The sequence below is a fragment of the Oncorhynchus nerka genome, linkage group LG7 (genome assembly GCF_034236695.1).
Source record: "Oncorhynchus nerka isolate Pitt River linkage group LG7, Oner_Uvic_2.0, whole genome shotgun sequence".
NCBI classification, from domain to species: domain Eukaryota; kingdom Metazoa; phylum Chordata; class Actinopteri; order Salmoniformes; family Salmonidae; genus Oncorhynchus; species Oncorhynchus nerka.
In genome coordinates, this window is record NC_088402.1 from 73,768,378 (window position 1) to 73,787,158 (window position 18,781).

The following is an 18,781-nucleotide window of genomic DNA, read 5'->3' on the forward strand; positions in this document are numbered from 1 at the left end:
TTCCCAATGCAGCAGGAAAATAATCAGCAACAAAAGAGTGATCAAGTAAAGGTCTGACATCTGTAGATGGCATAGACAGTATATCGGTGGACATGACTCACTTCAGTGTGTAGTTGGTGAGGGGGCAGGAGCAGAGGTCCTGGATGTGGTGGAGACAGACCAGTCGGCCAGGGCTGCAGGGGCATGTGATGGCAGACAGGTAACACGTGGTCCTGCACTTGGCACACTGCCGCTCGTCATCCTGCAGGAGATTGTATTCCGCCTGCTCGCAATGCTTCACCCCCTTGGGGAACAATACAAAAACACAACCATGTTATAAATGGAGACCCCAGAGAGACCGTATTGATGTATGCATTTACAGACAGTTCTCCTTAATTGGAGTGAACAATTTCCCATTAGTGTTTGATATTCCTGTAAATTCATACATCAAAACAGTGTTCTACTGTTTAGGTCTGTTTCCTCTGCCTATTAATATCGATATATTGTGCTCTGGAAAATACAAATATAAAGCAATGACATTTTCCTCTAAGAATGTATTTTCTCTATTGGATTGAGGTCAGGGCTTTGTGCCCACTCCAATACCTTGACTTTGTTGTCCTTAAGCCATTTTGCCACAACTTTGGAAGTATGCTTGGGGGTAATTGTCCATTTGGAAGAACCATTTGCTTTAACTTCCTGACTGATGTCTTGATGTTGCTTCAGTATTTCCACATCATTTTCCTCCCTCATGGTGCTATATATTTTGTGAAGTGCACCAGTCCCTCCTACAGCAAAGCATCCCCACAACATGATGCTGCCACAGTTCTATTTTTGTTTCATCAGACCAGAGAACATTTCTCCAAAAAGTACGATCTTTGTCCCCATGTGCAGTTGTAAACCGTAGTCTGGCTTTTTTATGGCGATTTTGGAGCAGTGGCTTCTTCCTTGCTGAGCAGCCTTTCAGGTAATGTCAATATAGGACTCATTTTACTGTGGATATAGATACTTTTGTACCGGTTCCTTCAACATCTTCACAAGTTCCTTTGCTGTTGTTCTGGGATTGATTTGCACTTTTCGCACCAAAGTACGTTCATCTCTAGGAGACAGAACGAGTCTCCTTCCTGAGCGGTATATGACGGCTGCGTGGTCCCATGGTGTTTATACTTGCGTACTATTGTTTGTACAGATGAACGTGGTACCTTCAGACGTTTAGAAATTGCTCCCAAGGATGAACTAGACTTGTGGAGGTCTACATTTTTTTTTCTCTGAGGTCTTGGCTGATTTCTTTTGATTTTCCCATGATTTCAAGCAAAGAGGCACTGAGTTTGAAGGTAGGCCTTGAAATACATCCACAGGTACACCTCCAATTGACTCAAATTATGTAAATTAGCCTATCAGCCATGACATACTTTTCAGAGCTGTTTAAAGGTACAATCAACTTACTGTATGTAAACTTCTGAATTGTGATACAGTGAATTATAAGTGAAATAATCTGTCTAAACAATTGTTGGCAAAATTACTTGTCATGCACAAAGTAGATGTCCTAACCGACTTGCCAAAACTATAGTTTGTTAACAAGAAACTTGTGGAGTGGTTGAAAAACGAGTTTTAATGACTCCAACCTAAGTGTATGTAAACTTTACTGTATAATTCGGTTGTGCGGGCGCCTTACCATCTTGCGGACATTATCTCGTAGGTCCTGCTCCTCTCTGATCATATCCTTCATATCTTTCTGGACAGCCGACGCCAGGACCACATCCAGACTGTTGGCCTTGGAGGCCATCTGGCAGATCATCTCGTCGTGCGAGAAAACACAGTACCGATGCAGTAGTCTGTAGTGTTCAACGCACTGGCGGCCTAATGCCATCTGAGTTTAACCAAAGAGACTATTAGTAAACAGTCCACTTCACATAAACTACCCCTTCCAAAATAATGGCAATGAGAAGCTCAGGTAAAGGAAGAGAAAATTCTCAGGTCTATCCTCTTGAAGCCAATGAGTATCTTACCCAGTCCACAGTGCAGAAGTTTACAGCCTCAGCGAAGTTGAAACCCTGGTTGAAACCACTGTGATAAGCTCTGGGGAAGGTGATGACAAACTCACCAGCACACTGGTTTGTTCTGTAAATCTGAGGACACAGAAAATATTGATTTCAGAATTGTTTTAATCTGTTAGTGGAATTATATACTATTCTATGGAAATACATGGTTGTAAGTCTAGTTACACAGAAACTTACAGGGACCCCGTGAGACATGAGGGTGTTGGGGTTCATGATGGTGACCAGCTGGTGGAGGAGGTCAGGCTGAATCTGAAACAGCTCTGGAGCCAGTTTCTTCATCACAGCCTCAAGCTGTTCTGCAGCAAAGCCAGGTGCTCCATACCACGTCTTCGGCTCCCCCCTTTCAAAAACAAATACAGAGCTTGATTTAGGAATATCATGCAAACAAAGCATTTAAAGTCAAATTCTAAACTTGAAAATATTGTCTTGACTCCATACAGGAAATGTGGAAAACAAAATAGCAATGATCATAAGCAAAATGGCACTTTATGATTGTATGTAACTACTTTATTTTTGAATTTCAACATCCCTAAACAAAAATCAGTACCAGTGCAGGTAGTTGATGGAGTAGCTCCAGTGGTCCTCGATGTGCCAGCAGAAGGAGGAAAAGCACATGCCTACATAGAGCCAAGGTAGAGTCATCCCACAGATGTCTGCTGTGACATGAGTCAACACTGACGGGTCCATCATTGCCATGTTGTTCAGGTTCCAGCCACACTTCAGGTACATCTACAAGACATCATGGGAAAGAAAGCATTTTCAGCATTTCCAAAAAATATATATATATATTCTGATACAATGGTACATTGACAAGCCATGAGATTGAACGAAAGGTTTAGCCATTTCATCCTGAGTCTACTGTGTGATATACTATATTGGTTGGGTTAGTCCTTCATTTGAATACAGGTGCCTACCTCATCCTTTTCTGAAACCTTAAATCTTCCATTCCTGATGGGGAATCCGCTCCCAAACTCCTTGGAGGCTATATCTGCTCCATACTCCACTGTGACGTCCTCCTCGATGGTGCTCACCAAGCGCCAGAACTCTTTTTCCACCAACTCTGTGGGAACCATCTGAAACAAATCCAGAATTAAATGCAGGGGCGGACTAGGACTAGAAATCGGCCCTGCCATTTCTAAGACATGCACATTCCCCCCCCCACGCCGGATTTTTTTTTTGGGGGGGGGGGGCATCATTAGCCAAGTAATGTTAATTTTGTAAAGAAAGAAAAAAACTGAAGCTAGACAGGCCCACTGGGCTAACAAATGGACCAGCCCACCTGGCATTTGCCCAAAATGCCAGATGGCCAATCCACCTCTGATGAAATGTTAAAAATGCTATTTCATATTCCATTTATGACAGTTGTGAATAAATTACAACAGGTCAAAAATCTTAGAACTTCCTTGATTAGACATTTTCTACTTACATGAACTGGCATGTTGAAGTAATCAGATTTGAAGGAGTCTGCCATTTCACCAAAAGCCCGCAAAGAATAGTCCCTGTATGCCTGCTCAAAACCAAATGCCTCCTGAGGTTTGCTGCACTCCTATTCAAAATAAACAACAAGGGGTAGAAAGCACACCTTAATAACAGTTTTCTTTTCACAGATAAACAAAGGTATTCTATATACATAAGAGCTGAACACATTCATATCATACATTCACAGAAGCCAGTACAGATTGACTGTGAAGTGTAAATGTGGTTATTGGTGTGATGAGGTGAATAGACATCACTACTCACTTGAGCCAGGCACTTGGGGCACCTCCAGTCTCCTTTGGGGATGTCGTTTAGAGGGGGTATGAGACAGAAGGTGTGGTAACTGTCGTCACAGCCATCACACAGCAGAAGACGATCCTCGTCACTCCCACTGCCACACACCAGACAAATATACAGGTCCACCTACAGAGCAGAGAAGGGAAGAAGGGCTTTGTTCCAGTCATTCCTGAGAGCATTCTCTTCACTCCGGTTAATACATAACTAATGAACTATATAATAACAACAGAACCATCTATAAAAGACATGACACATTCTTGAAGTGGAATAACCAAAGGATCTACAATTCAACTTTTTTTGAAACCTATATGCTGCACAAAAATGTATAAAATATGTTCTGGTGTAAAGATGCAATAATGTTGATAATCCATTTAGAGTATTCTCTCTCATCCAAAGAATGGATCAAATAAATCCACACTTACTACACTCACTGCAGGAGGTGGGACATCAAGACTGGGTTTTTTCTTATATCGAGACTTGTTTTCATCTGCCTCGCTCACCGGCTCGATGGGTTCTTGTTTCACTAGAATGGGAATTTCTTTTTCTGCCAAAAATAATTACTTATGATGAGCATAATGAGGAACACCAGATGATTTAACTCATGAATTACCCATGGTGCATCTTACTCCCTAGCCTGAATATCACACACTACGTTCCAAAATGCCCACTAGCGTACATATTAATATACATTGCTTGATTCTAAATGGTATACAAGTATATGGATATTGGCACCGATCACAAATATTGTTTTAACTCTTTTGTGGTTAAAGTAAAGCCTTGTTGGTACTGACCTGGCTCGGGCTTGGCAACAAAGGAGCCCATCCTCCTCCTCAGATTTGGTCTGTTCTCACAGGGTTCAGCTCCTGGTTCGGTCTTCACACAACTGGACTGTGAATGGAAATAGAGTTCTAGTTAACTATTGTAACTACCACTAATGATGTTACAAAGTTGATATGCAATAGAGAGCAGTGATGTGCCAATGCTTTCATTAATAATTAAGATAACACACAAGGCTTTAAGCTAATTACACTCCATTTTGTGACTTAAGGATTTGAAGGAGATAGAGTAAGGTAGTTGGTTACAGGGTAGTTTCTGCAATCTGAATTACTGGGTTTATGAGGAGTTCTTCTGACAAGTGTGTGAGGCTCTGTTCGACAAGAGCATCCACCTCAGCTCTCATCCGCTTTGCTCTGCGGGCGCTGTTGCAGCAGGACTCGGCTGGCTGGACAAACTGCTGCCTCTCGGCCAGGTCATGGGGTTTGTACTCCTTGTCACTTGTGTCAAGTGGCAGGGTTGGCTTCTGGACAAACTGCAGGCATAGGCACCATAGAATAAGAACATTAGTGATATTATTACAATGTAATGTTATACAATATTTGCAGTTAATCTATTACAAATATAGACAAAACATACAAACAATAACAGACATGGCACACATGCCTATGGCAGCAAGGACACCCAGACTATATCAGCGGTGCACAGACAAAGCACAATGAGACTATTTGAAGCAAAGAATGGTCTGTAACATTTCTGTGTAACCAAAAACTCCAGACTATGCCATAACCACATGTGCCATTTTTTTAATTCTTAGATAATAACCATGAGAAAGCCATACCGTGTCAAGTTCAGGGGCAGACACTAAACGCATCAGCTTGGAAGCAAGCTCTGGTGCCTAAAGCAAGAGAGAGCTTGCAAAGTTAACAACAAAGACCCAATCTATATTGACTCAATACACGTTCTCTGCAGTTTTCAATCCATTTATTCAATATTGAAAATGATCCTCACATTAGACAAACATACAGTACTTCCACAATAACAGCACTAGAACTATGGTTGAACAGTGCTTAACTTGCCTACAGATGAGCCAGCCAGGCGCTTAACACAGCATTAGCTAGTGCATAAAGCCCTGAGTACAATGTGAACAGACGCAGACAGATTAACCATGAGTGTTAGGGCATTTGTCCAACTTACCAGGAGGTTAGCTCCACTCTGGAAGAGATTGTAGGGGTAGAGGATTCTCTCATAGTGTGACCGTAGGTGAGAGCCCACAGCCTTGCCTGGAGCAAAGCCCATCTTAAGTGCAATCGCCGTCCATCGTCTGTCGCGACACACAATATCAAATCCACCCTCATCTGCAACATTCTGAAATAAAATGTGTCAAAGTTAATTATAGTCAGTGGATGCTGTTAAATACCATTTAAGATGGAATAAATGCATAGTAGTTTGAAACAATACTAAAACACCCAACCTTGTTGAGTTGATAAAGGTCCAATATCTTCCTTTCTACATGAGGAATCTTCAGAGAACACCCCTGCAACTCCCAGAACTTTGCAATCTTGTCCAAGAAGTTAAGCTTGACTCTGGTCTGTGCCTAGGAAAGGGGAACATACACTAGGTGATATCTAACAGCCACTGTAGGAATTGAAATGTAGAAAATCACAGAGGTGATAATCAGTCTCCTGACTCAGCAATGTGATGCAACAAACAAATATTTGCGAACTGAAAAGACAAGATTTCTGCTGACCGACTCCTGCACAAGAAACCTTTGACCTTCCTTTCACTAAAGCTTTTGAAAGGGGTGATTAATAATGGTAGGCACAACAGCAACCTTCAGTGCTTCGTCAACTAGACAATTGCATTGACCGAGACCCTGACCAATCAGTCCTATTCCCCTCTATGGGCCTGGGTTTCAAAGGGATGCATACTGCATATCATCAAGGGTATTGTATATGGAAACTAAGACCTAGGTTACACATAATGCAAAGTGACCTCCTTACCTCCAGTTCATTGAGCCTCTGTATCCGAGGAGTGAAGTGCAGTCTGTCAACATTACATGCAAATGGGGGCTGCCAGCCCTGTGAGCATACAACAACAACATTATTAGAATTTGCATTCCATAGGACACATAATATCATAAAATGGCCTATTGTCAGTGCTGGGGAAGCTCCTCTGAAAGTATAGTTTACCAAGCTTCCAATTACTTCACACTGGAAGAAATTAAGCTACACTAAATATACTCTTAAGAAAAATAGTTTACTTAACTGAAGTTACTTTGAAAAAGTAGCTCACTACATCTTAACTACTTAGTGATAAATTATCATATCTAAATTTGAAATGTCATAGACTACACATTGCAAGACAGATCACTCTGGGGTCAGATGTTAACAGAACGTGTAATTTATCAAATTACAAAATATATCTTCAAGTGAGAATTGGGCAGGTCTGTAGCTGAAAAAGAAAGTGAATTATTGCCTACTTCACCCATATTTTATTTTAGCAAAAAAAGTAGTGTGTAGTTCCAGTAGTTGGCTACATCACTACATTGCAAAACGTTTACTACCAAAAACCGTACCAAGATTTACATTTAGTTCAACTACCACTAAGCTACTGCAAAATGTAGTTAAATTACTAGCTGAAATACACATAGTTCACTAAATTATACAAACTGTACCACATCTACCCAGCAGTATGGGGATATCTTACAATAAACCAGTCATTGTCCCATATGGAACACCTGTCAGTAACAGATGTTTAGCCTACAAGTCTGAGTCTATGGGTCTACTGTTGTCACTGAGTTACATCAAAATAAAAAATAAAACGCTTTACATTGGCAGGACCTAAGTCATTTGGATTTATGTAGGGTAGATGGAGTCTCTTTGAAAGGAGGTATTGCAGACATGTAGGATTATTTTAATTTCACATGTAAATAGGTCACGGTACTTTTCCCCCTTCAATATAATTAGTTATTAAGGGTTACAATATAAGCATTGTAGAGCATACAACATGATTGATTTATTATCTTAAAAACACACTAGCCTAACTAACATCACCAACAAAATGGCCAGATGGAACTCAACAGCTCCGGTTTACCACAAAGCCAACATGGAGGACAACACCCAAAAACTGTCGGGCCTACTGAGTGAACATCCTATTTCACCAGGATATCTCCAGACATCTATCCAATTACTTAGCTATTAACACTCATTTTTGACGCCATTCGATATTGATTGATAGTTATAACCAATAATGTATGCGTTATGAGTTATGTCTATTATTCATATATGGATTACTTCTTTCTTTGGTTATTAATGGTTTTTATTTCAGTTTCCAAAAAGGTCAACACAGGTAAAAAAAAATATTTTCCGATAAATCATTTAAGTTTAGGCTAAACCAAACAAGACTAATGAATACAGGTGATCCTTAGTTATGGGGAAGATAGAAGTTTGTCTGAATGACGTCATCAAAAACAACATTCAACAATAAACATCACCGGTCTCCGTAACACTAACCGTACGACTGTTTGGCTTTGGCATTACCAGTGATACATAGTCAAGAAATTTTAAAAGTTTTCCTGTTATTAACCATGTCTATTGTTTTCTCCCCTAACGACACAACTAGCCAATTTAGCAAGCTAGCTAGACATTAATTCCCACCTGCCAGTCCAGTTAGCTACTGTAACGTTAATGGACCATGTCAGTCTGTAGCTAGCTAATGTTATGTAAATGTACATTTTATTTATTGAAACGCTGTTTTAGGTAGTACTAACGATGGCTCGTTTGTCGTTTTTACACTAAACTGGCTGATTTCGCTGACAGTCATTGTGCCAGATACTACTAGTTTGATCAGTCGTTAGCGAAAGATACATCTCACGACTCGTTAAAATCAGTTAGCTAGCTAGCTTGCCGGTGTTGTACCGTTTCGTTTTCAGTTAAGCACCAAGATACATTTTTACCAACGTTTCCCGTTGCTACACAAATACACTCCGCTGGTCAGGTAGCTAGCTAATGTTATTAAAAACTACCTAGATTATGTAGCTAGCTAAATAAACATTTGAATGATACACAAAAGAATCAGCAAAAAAACCTTAATCCGCCATGTTGAAAATGTCCCTTTAAACCCCCCAGTGTATGGTAGATGTCAGTCTTCTTGTTGTTAAAATGGTTTTAAAAATTCAGTTGAACCATTCAGCAACTCGACCACACTTACCGGAGGCGGGCGGACCTTACAAATGCCCGTTTTTTCCGCAATTGGACGGATCTTATTTATAAAAGCAAAAGGATCGGCAAATTCCTCCCAGCTTGGTTCGAAGACTGGGCACTCCGGAGGTGGCTTGAACTCGTCCGGCCGAGGCTGGGTCATCTTCGTGGTCCAATCTTAGAGCTCAAACACAGGTAGGCTGATCACAACAATGTCACCTTGCTATGATCTGTCGGGAGGTCTATCCTTCTAATTTTCCAATGTCAGGTTCTCCAGAAGGCAATCGGGATCAACATACGAGGCAGTTCAGTCAAACACATACACACGCACAGCGAAACGAATGTTCTAAGGCAGTGACTACGTCCGCCTAAAAAAGTAGATACCATTTAGTTTTTCTAAACCTCTTTATGTTTGCCAACTCATTTCTATGACCTTAGAAATCAACCCTACTTCATGTTAGACATTTTAAATCAATATAAATCACAGGATTTTATTACATGGATTGTGATTACTCTAAGATATAGTTCTAAAATTATTCAAATTTGTCATGCACACATGAATATATAAATATGCAAATACACGTTTGTTTTGACACACCATTGTGTTGAATTTAGTATAAATTTAAAAATAATTATGTAATGTTGAAAAAGATGGTGGACATACATTATATATACAAAAGTATGTGGACACCCGTTCAAATTAGTGGATTTGGCCATTTTAGCCACACCCGTTGCTGACAGGTGTATAAAATCAAGCACAAAGCCATGCAATCTCCATAGACAAATATTGGCAGTAGAATGGCCTTACTGAAGAGTTCAGTGAATCAAATTTATTTATAACTCCCTTTTTACATCAGCCGATGTCACAAAGCGGTCTACAGAAACCCAGCCTAAAACCCCAAACAGCAAGCAATGCAGATGTAGAATCACGGTGGATTGAAAAACTCCCTAGAAAGGCAGGAACCTAGGAAGAAACCTAGAGAGGAACCAGGCTCTGAGGGGTGGCCAGTCCTCTTCTGGCTGTGCCGGGTGGAGATTATAACAGTACATGGCAAAGATGTTGAAACATTCATAGATGACCAGCAGGGTCAAATAATAATAATCACAGTGGTTGTAGAGGGTGCTCCAGGGCAGCACCTCAGGAGTAAATGTCAGTTGGCTTTTCATAGCCGATCATTCAGAGTTAGAGACAGCAGGTTTGGTAGAGAGAGAGTCGAAAACAGCAGGTCCAGGACAAGGTTGCACATCCGGTGAACAAGTCAGGGTTCCATAGCCGCAGGCAGAACAGTTGAAACAGGAGGAGCAGCAGCACGACCAGGTGGACTGGGGACAGGGACTTTCAATGTAGCACCGTCATAGTATGCCACCTTTACAACAAGTCAGTTCGTCAAATGTCTGCCCTGCTAGAGCTTCCCCGATCAACTGTAAGTGCTGTTATTGTGAAGTGGAAACATTAAGGAGCAACAACGGCTCAGCCGTGAAGTGGTAGGCCACACAAGCTCACAGAATTGGACTGACGAGTGCTGAAGCACGCAGCACGTAAAAATCATCTGTCCTCAGATAAAACACTCACTACCGAGTTTCAAACTGCCTCTGGAAGCAACGTCAGCACAATAACTGTTTGTTGGGAGCTTCGTGAAATTAGTTTCCAAAGCCCAGCAGCCGCACACAAGCCTAACATCACCATGCAAAATGCCAAGCGTTAGCTGGAGCGGTGTTAAGCTTGCTGCCATTGGACTCTGGAGCAGTGGAAACGCGTTTTCTGGTGTGATGAATCACACTTCACCATCTGGCAGTCTGACGGACGAATCTGGGTTTGGCGGATCCCAGGAGAACGCTACCTTCCCCAATGCATAGTGCCAACTTTAAAGATTGGTGGAGGAGGAATAATGGTCTGGGGCTGTTTTTTATGGTTTGGGCTAGGCCCCTTGGTGAAGGGAAATCTTAATGCTACAGAATACAATTACATTCTAGATGATTCTGTGCTTCCAACTTTGTGGCAACAGTTTTTTATTTTTCAATTGAACCTTTATTTAACTAGGCAAGTCAGTTTGGGTAAGGCCTTTTTCTATTTCAGTATGACAATGCCCCCCGTGCACAAAGCAATGTCCATACAGAAATGGTTTATCGAGATCGGTGTGGAAGAACTTGACTGACCTGCACAGAGCCATGAGCTCAACCCCATCGAACACCTTTGGGATGAATTGGAACCCGACTGCAAGCCAGGTCTAATCACCCAACACTGTCCGACCTCACAAATGTTCTTGTGGCTGAATGGAAGCAAGTCTAAATATACTTAAGTATATCAAAAGTAAAAGTATGAATCAATTTAAATTCCTTATATTAAGCAAAGCAGACATCACCATTTTCTTATTTTTTTTAATTTACGGATAGCCAGGGGCACACTCCAACACTCAGACATAATTTATAAAAGATGAATGTGTTTAGTAAGTCCGCCAGATCAGAGGTAGTAGGGATGACCAGGGATGTTCTCTTGATAAGTGCGAGAATTGGACCATTTTCCTGTCCTGTTAAGCATTCAAAATGTAACGAGTACTTCTGGGTGTTATGGACAATGTAGGGAGTAAAAAGCACATTATTTTCTTTAGAAATGTAGTAAAGTAAAAGTTGCCCATGGGGCACTGGGTTCACAACGTTGACATCACCATGGGGCACTCGGTTCACAACGTTGACATCAGCACACCGCTCACCCACACATGTTGGTCTCATGTTTCTTAGGCTGAAATAAAAGATCCCAGAAATGTTCTATATGCACAAAAGGCTTATTTCTCCTATATTTTGTGCACAAATTTGTTTACATCCTTGTTAGTGGGCATTTCACCTTGGCCAAGATAATCCATCTAACTGACAGGTGTGGCATATCATAAGCTGATTAAACAGCATGATCATTACACAGGTGAACCTTGTGCTGGGGGCAATAAAAGGTCACTGCAGGAATGTCCACCACTGTTGCCAGAGAATGTAATGTTCCTTTCGCTACCATAATCTGCCCTCAACTTTGTTTTAGAGAATTTGCCCGTTCACACCTGCGGGATGGTTTGAGACCAGCCACCTGGACATCTGATAAATCTGTGGGTTTGCACAACCAAATAATTTCTGCACAAGCTGTCAGAAACCGTCTCAGGGAAGTTCATCTGTGTGCTCGTCGTCCACACCAGGGACTTGACCTGATTGCAGTTCGGCGTCGTAACCGACTTCAGTTTGTAAATTCTCACCTTCGATGGCCACTGGCACACTGGAGAAGTTTGCTCTTCATGGATGAATCCTGGTTTCAACTGTATGGGGCAGATGGCAGACAGCGTGTATGGTGTCATGTGGGCGAGCGGTTTTCTGATGTCAACGTTGTGAACAGAGAGCCCCTGGTGGAGGTGAGGTTACGGTATGGGCAGACATAGGCTACGGACAAAGAACACACTTGCATTTTATTGATGGCAATTTGAGATACCGTGATGAGAACCTGAGGCCCATTGTCGTGCCGTTTTTCTGCCGCCATCACTTCATGTTTCAGCATGATAATGCACGGCCCTGTGTCGCAAGGATCTGTTCACAATTCCTGGAAGCTATCTTTTTTTTAAGGTATCTGTGACCAACAGATGCCTATCTGCATTCCCAGTCATGTGAAATCCATAGATAGGGCCTAATGAATTTATTTAAATGGACTGATTTGCTTATATGAACTGTGACACAATAACATCTTTGAAATTGTTGCATGTTGCGTTTAGATTTTTGTTCGGTGTATCTAAAACGAGCCATTTACGATTTCCCACATGGCCGTTCTGGACTTCTGCCACATCAAAGCGTGCACACGGTTTTCGTGACGTTGTCAGAAAACCCATCTATAGTATTCTCTCAAATGATACTCCTCGCTTCCTCTCTCCTCGTCTTCTTCTCCAATGGGTTTTGAGAAGGAGACGAGGGAGGACGGCAGGGATATGCATTGAGATCGTCCCATTGTTTACTACCGCGGAAGGATATTTTCAGGTGACTCCACCACTGCCGGAACTTGTTCTTTAAATAGCCCCGATGGAGTATTTTGATTGGATGTGGCCACTAAGTGGGCGAGCACTGAGGGGTTTGTAATCATGCATGATACATTGTAACAGTTTTGCGGCTAGTCACAAATTATAACGTTAGCGATCTTCGGCAGGCTATGCGCTCCACGGTAATGATCCATAGACCAGTAGCAACAGTCATCAGCTCACTGAATTGCAACCAGCAATGGGTTACTGTTTATTATAAACTCATAATATACTTTTAGTAAACTAAATATAATCCCTTAATAAATTATTACTTGAAACAGAACATGTCACCAGAATGTGGGTGAGGTTATACAGTCTACTCCAGGTAAAGCTTGGCCCAGCTGTAACATGTTCTTCATCATGAATTTCAATGGAATATGCAGAGAAAAAAACATCTTGCGCAATATTGTACACAGACGGACTTTATTCAGAAGCTGAAAGCCATTGCGATTGCAAAACATGGCACTTTGGAATTGACACATTAACAGGGCATTATTAAACAAGTGTATTTGGCTGTCCATACGTTTTTTACAACTTGTTTTGGTTCAGGGCAGGGAGATACAACAATGAATTGTTACAAATAGAAAGAATACAAAGAAGACGGAATAATACATTTTTAATAGACAGGTAGGACATCATGGTTCTTCGGTTCTTAATATTCCTCGCCTGCTTCATCATCATCAGATTCTGTGCTTGTTCTGCCCAGCTCTTCATAATCCTTCTCCAGACAAGCCAGGTCTTCTCTGGCCTCAGAGAACTCTCCCTCCTCCATGCCCTCACCTACATACCAGTGCACAAAGGCACGTTTGGCATACATGAGGTCAAACTTGTGGTCCAAACGGGCCCAGGCTTCAGCAATGGCAGTGGTGTTGCTCAGCATGCACACAGCCCTCTGGACTTTAGCTAGATCACCTCCAGGTACAGCAGTTGGGGGCTGATAGTTGATCCCAACCTGATAAGATGGAATAAGAAAAATAAATCAATTACTCCTTAGACAGAGGACGAAATTTAGTACTTATCTATTGCAATATAAATCATATGCGGGAGGCAATTATGTTCCTTACCTTGAAACCGGTGGGGCACCATTCCACAAACTGGATGGAACGTTTGGTCTTGATATTTTGAATGGCAGCATTCACATCTTTGGGCACCACATCTCCACGGTACAGCATACAGCAGGCCATGTACATGCCATGGCGAGGGTCACACTTGACCATCTGATTGGATGGCTCGAAACAGGCAGTGGTGATCTCAGAGACGGTCAGCTGCTCATGGTAAGCCTTCTCAGCGGAAATGATGGGCGCGTAGGTGACCAGGGGGAAATGAATGCGGGGGAATGGGACTAAATTGGTCTGGAACTCTGTGAGGTCAACATTCAATGCACCATCAAATCGTAGGGATGCAGTGATGGAGGAAACAATCTGACCGATCAATCTGTTGAGATTGGTGTAGGATGGACGCTCAACGTCCAGGTTGCGGCGACAGATGTCATAGATGGCCTCATTGTCCACCATGAAGGCACAGTCGGAGTGATCCAGGGTGGTGTGGGTGGTCAGAATGGAATTATATGGCTCCACCACAGCTGTGGACACTTGGGGAGCTGGGTAGATGGCAAACTCCAGCTTGGACTTCTTGCCGTAGTCAACAGACAGGCGCTCCATCAGCAGAGAGGTGAAACCAGAGCCGGTGCCTCCACCGAAGCTGTGGAAGATGAGGAATCCTTGCAGTCCTGTGCACTGGTCAGTCTAGGGAGAAAAACTATTGATCAACACTAGGGATGCACAATATATTGGCCTTAGCCTATATTATTAATATATTATGACTCAAATCCTTCCTTTGACTGTATGACAAAGATCAGGTCTTAATGTGATACCATTTTACGGATACGCTCCAGGACCCCGTCAATGATCTCCTTCCCCACGGTGTAGTGTCCACGGGCGTAGTTATTGGCTGCATCCTCCTTTCCAGAGATGAGCTGCTCAGGATGGTAGAGCTGCCTGTACATCCCAGTCCTGACCTCATCTAGGGGGGAAAACAATTACTCTTCAACAAATATAGGACATCAACAGGAAATGTCACCTGAATTACCACAATTGTTGATTTGCTCTTGGTTCCCAGTCCTGTGCTCAGATTCTTTTGTAGACTGTAAAGCTGTACTTTGCGTCTTCCAGCAGTGTAATGTAGATGCACAATTTTCAGTGGCGTAAAGTAACCAAGTAAAAATACTTTGAAGTACTACTTAAGTCGTTTTTTGGGGTATCTGTACTTTAACTTGCTATTTCTATTTTTGACGACTTTTACTTTCACTCTACATCCTAAAATAAATATGTACTTTTTACTCCTGATACATTTTCCTTGACACCTAAAAGTACTAATTTAATTTTGAATGCCCAGGCAACAATATAGTCCAATTCACGCACCTATCGATATAACAGGTAGTCATCCCTTCTGCCTCTGATCTAACGGACTCACTCAATAAATATAATATGCTTGTAAACTACGTCCGAGTGTTGGAGTGTGCCTCTGGCTGTCCGTTATTTAAACGAAACAAGAAAAGTATGACAATTGTGTACTTTTTCCACCACTGACAATTTTAACAATCAGGATTTCTAGTATTTATTAATGTTCCATAGAACACTTGTAGATGTGTTACAGTGGAGTTAGTGTTTTGATTAATGCACACTACTTACCATATACTGGAGCTTATCAGCAGCCCCACCATATTATGTAACATGAATTTAATTATTTATTACTTGGCAAGGGCTACTGCAGCCAACTTGTCTGTACTTTGGAGCAGCATGTGCTGCGTGTGGGCTTTCTTTATTAGTTCATTTTATTTGTTGTTGGCCCAGTTGTTATTGTTATGAAAGTTTGGGGTGTGTATCACTAACAAACATTTAATTTATTCAACATTTTAAGATGTACTATGCAGAAATCATTCCGCCATTTCCTGTTTGCAAAAATTCTAATAGTTGGCATAATTTCAGTTTATGTGACAAAACAAGCAAGTATAGTGTACCATCTAAACCGCTGTGAAATATATTTTCCATAACAAAAAATATTGTATTCTAGCTGTTTGAAACTGGTATACAAAACCGAAAGTAAATGACGCAAAAACTAAACTTAAAAATGGGAAGCATAGAAACGCCGCACATGCAACAGATCTACCGCTTCTTAGACTTGCGTTCAATGAGAATGACAGATCTATAACTCCCATTTCTATGTTAATTTTGTTGGGTCGCCCAAAAAGTTACATATTTCAGCTTTAACTTAAACTTTCTTTTCATCTTTGTATCAATATTATACACCACCACTTACCAATTACAGCTGGCTAGGTCCACAAACAGCAGTTTCTACAAGCTTTCCTGAGTCACGCTCACTGAAGAAAGTGTAAAAAGGGGTCATCACCGCCACCACCAATGGTCTTGTCGTTTGAATACCATGCTCCATCCAGCACAGGTCCCCGCCCACATGAATTCATTCCCAATTAGCACTCCTGACTGGCCCATGAGTATGGATATGCATTTACACTACACATGTGTAATCACACACACACGAAACATGGATGATGAGAAAGAGGAGAATAAAACAAAAGGTTACAATTGACTTTGCTTACCAACCACTGTTGGCTCCAGGTCCACAAATATGGCCCTGGGAACATGGCGGCCAGAACTTCCGGTGTGGAAAAAAGTGTTGAAGGGGTCAGTCCGGGAATTAGGCCCCTGATCCTCTTCATTGAACACTCCATCAGGCCCCACACCGTGTTCCAAGCAGAAGAGTTCCCAGCATGCATTGCCCGTCTGAACGCCTGCCTGGCCCACGTGGATGGAGATACACTCTCTCTGTTGGCCAAAAACAACAGCACGACTACTTTCTGTTCTTCAAACAGTCTGTCTGAAGTGGAAAATACCCAAACAGCAAAGCCCATTTTACCCAGGTACTGTAAATCTGACTATATCAACACACAACAGTACAAGGAATTAAAGTATGCTGACATGTAGGATTTATTATTAACAACATTCCTGTATGTTATTTTTTCTAATTTTGCTGGTTGTTACAGCTCAGTAAGCACAGTCATAACTGAAGAGGGCTGAATTAAATGTTGATCGAAAAGGGCAAACCAGAAATAAATCTATCCAGGGAAAAATCTACATGTATCCATTACCACATGGTTCAAGTCATTAAAGGTGATTCCAAAAGTAGAGAGCAATACAGTGGCTCCAAATTTAAAGTAACCGTGGCACTCTAAATAATGATCCTAAAGGTCCTGAACTCAAATAAGGTCAATGGATTTATTCCTTGATGGTCGGATTCCCACACACAAATTGACTCTAGCATTGGACTATACTCAGGGTTTTTTTTAGTCCAGGACTAGGCTTAATTTCTCTGGAAAACTGTACCAAAGTGTTTATAAGAAATCTGACAGACACATGTCTCAGCATGTCCAGATTTGTTGTCTTGGCTCTGGATCCCAGGGGGAGGGGATTCTAGGTTCTCAACAAGGTGGTAATCAACTGACATTTGAAAAGCAAGTGGCGTCTGTAAAATGTAACACTAAAATGCTGTGTAATAACACATTGTCACAAAGAAAAATAGAACTCCTAAATCGTGAATAGAAAGTAAATTATTGAATGAGGATGACACGAAAGGGGCTTCGCATGCTTGTTATACTTTGAATGGCTGATTCTTGAGAAAGCAAATGGCCTCTCTTTGGTAATCATGCATTGGCCCATAGACTGTACACTAGCCTACATTTTCCTTTATGTACACAATTGGTATAGGAAGATAGTGTATCACGACATTGCTTTCCTAGACTCTTGCCTAAATATAGGTAAAGTAGGCTGTTTTAACAAAATAATCTGCCATTTGAAGGTTAAAAACTTCATGAAAGTTTGTCAAGCATGTGACTCAACCAACTACGTCTGCCCCATACCACCCACCTATCTGCTTCTTCACCAAGGCTCAACAGATTCCTAGGATTCCTCTCTTGCAGCCACAGTATGCATTCCCGCACATACTGCATTACATTGTTATAATAACGTAGTAACAAACGATAAACTTTATAAACGTATACATTCAAACGGAATGGATAGATGGTAGGACCAGGTTGAGGTTATGGACATAAGGCAATAAAAAGCTGAATGTTTTTCATTTTTCAAAGGAAACCTCTCAAATCGTCGAGTAAAGGTTGGTCTAAATTTTCAGACTGCGTGAACATTACATTTGCCAATGAGGATGGCAAATATTAATAATAACACCGAAATGGGGAAAATTTACTTCCCGTATTTAGAATTTCAATGCAAAAAGTTAAAAATTAAGAAGTTATGTAAATTGCGCACATACCATTTCCCCCTGTCAAGATTCAGATGATTGAAGACGCGTAAAAACGGTTGAAATGTTTTATTCTCAACACACAGTAAAGGCGCAAAAACTTTTGCTCCAGCTCCGTCGACAAAGACGAGTTACGTGTCTCCGCCAACACAGCAATGTCATGCACCAGTTGAATGCGAGGAGTGAGTTTATAGACTGGGTCTGCGATGCACACCGCCCACACACTACTGAAATACCTGAGCAGTCTAGTCGAATTGTCATTGGATCCCAGTGGTGATGTGACATCAAAAAAAATGTGATGTTACTGAACTCAACATTATTTTTAATATATGTGATTTGGTTCATACTCCATCTACAGTACCAAAAGTTTGGACACACCTACTCATTCAATGTTTTTTCTTTAAGAACAGCTCAAATAAGCAAAGAGAAATGACAGTTCCATTACTTTAAGACATGAAGGTCAGTCAATGTGGAACATTTCAAGAACTTTTAATGTTTCTTCAAGAGCATTTGCAAAAACCATCAAGCGCTATGATGAAACTGGCTCTCAAGAGGATCGTCAATGGAAAAGAAGAGCCAGAGGTAACTCGGCTGCAGAGGATAAGTTTATTAGTTACCAGCCTCA

The 18,781-nt window shown here is 41.4% G+C and overlaps 2 protein-coding genes across 7 annotated transcripts in view; both read right to left on the bottom strand.

The window, feature by feature from the left end:
• Positions 1-9,122, bottom strand: part of LOC115132368 (lysine-specific demethylase 5B-B-like) — a 36,245-nt gene extending 27,123 nt beyond the window's left edge. The window contains exons 1-16 of one of the 6 annotated variants that reach the window (XM_029664952.1): positions 8,796-9,122; positions 6,587-6,664; positions 6,058-6,180; positions 5,781-5,951; positions 5,425-5,481; positions 4,978-5,118; positions 4,601-4,697; positions 4,232-4,353; positions 3,777-3,935; positions 3,463-3,582; positions 2,951-3,109; positions 2,584-2,765; positions 2,214-2,376; positions 1,986-2,105; positions 1,652-1,846; positions 102-283 (exon numbers count right to left, since the gene is read on the bottom strand). In XM_029664952.1, the coding sequence (XP_029520812.1) occupies positions 102-283; positions 1,652-1,846; positions 1,986-2,105; positions 2,214-2,376; positions 2,584-2,765; positions 2,951-3,109; positions 3,463-3,582; positions 3,777-3,935; positions 4,232-4,353; positions 4,601-4,697; positions 4,978-5,118; positions 5,425-5,481; positions 5,781-5,951; positions 6,058-6,180; positions 6,587-6,664; positions 8,796-8,948 (2,222 nt within the window). In that variant the 5' untranslated portion in view covers positions 8,949-9,122. The other 5 variants (XM_029664950.1, XM_029664949.1, XM_029664954.1 and 2 more) reach the window with 5 other exon arrangements.
• A 4,109-nt stretch (positions 9,123-13,231) lies between these two features.
• LOC115132370 (tubulin alpha-8 chain-like) lies at positions 13,232-18,357 on the bottom strand. Its single transcript, XM_029664957.2, has 5 exons — positions 18,169-18,357; positions 16,442-16,667; positions 14,699-14,847; positions 13,890-14,570; positions 13,232-13,777 (listed from the first exon to the last, which is right to left on the bottom strand). The coding sequence occupies exons 1-5, from the start codon at positions 18,169-18,171 to the stop codon at positions 13,478-13,480; spliced, it is 1,359 nt and encodes a 452-aa protein (XP_029520817.1). The 5' UTR covers positions 18,172-18,357; the 3' UTR covers positions 13,232-13,477.
• Between the last annotated feature and the right edge of the window lie 424 nt (positions 18,358-18,781).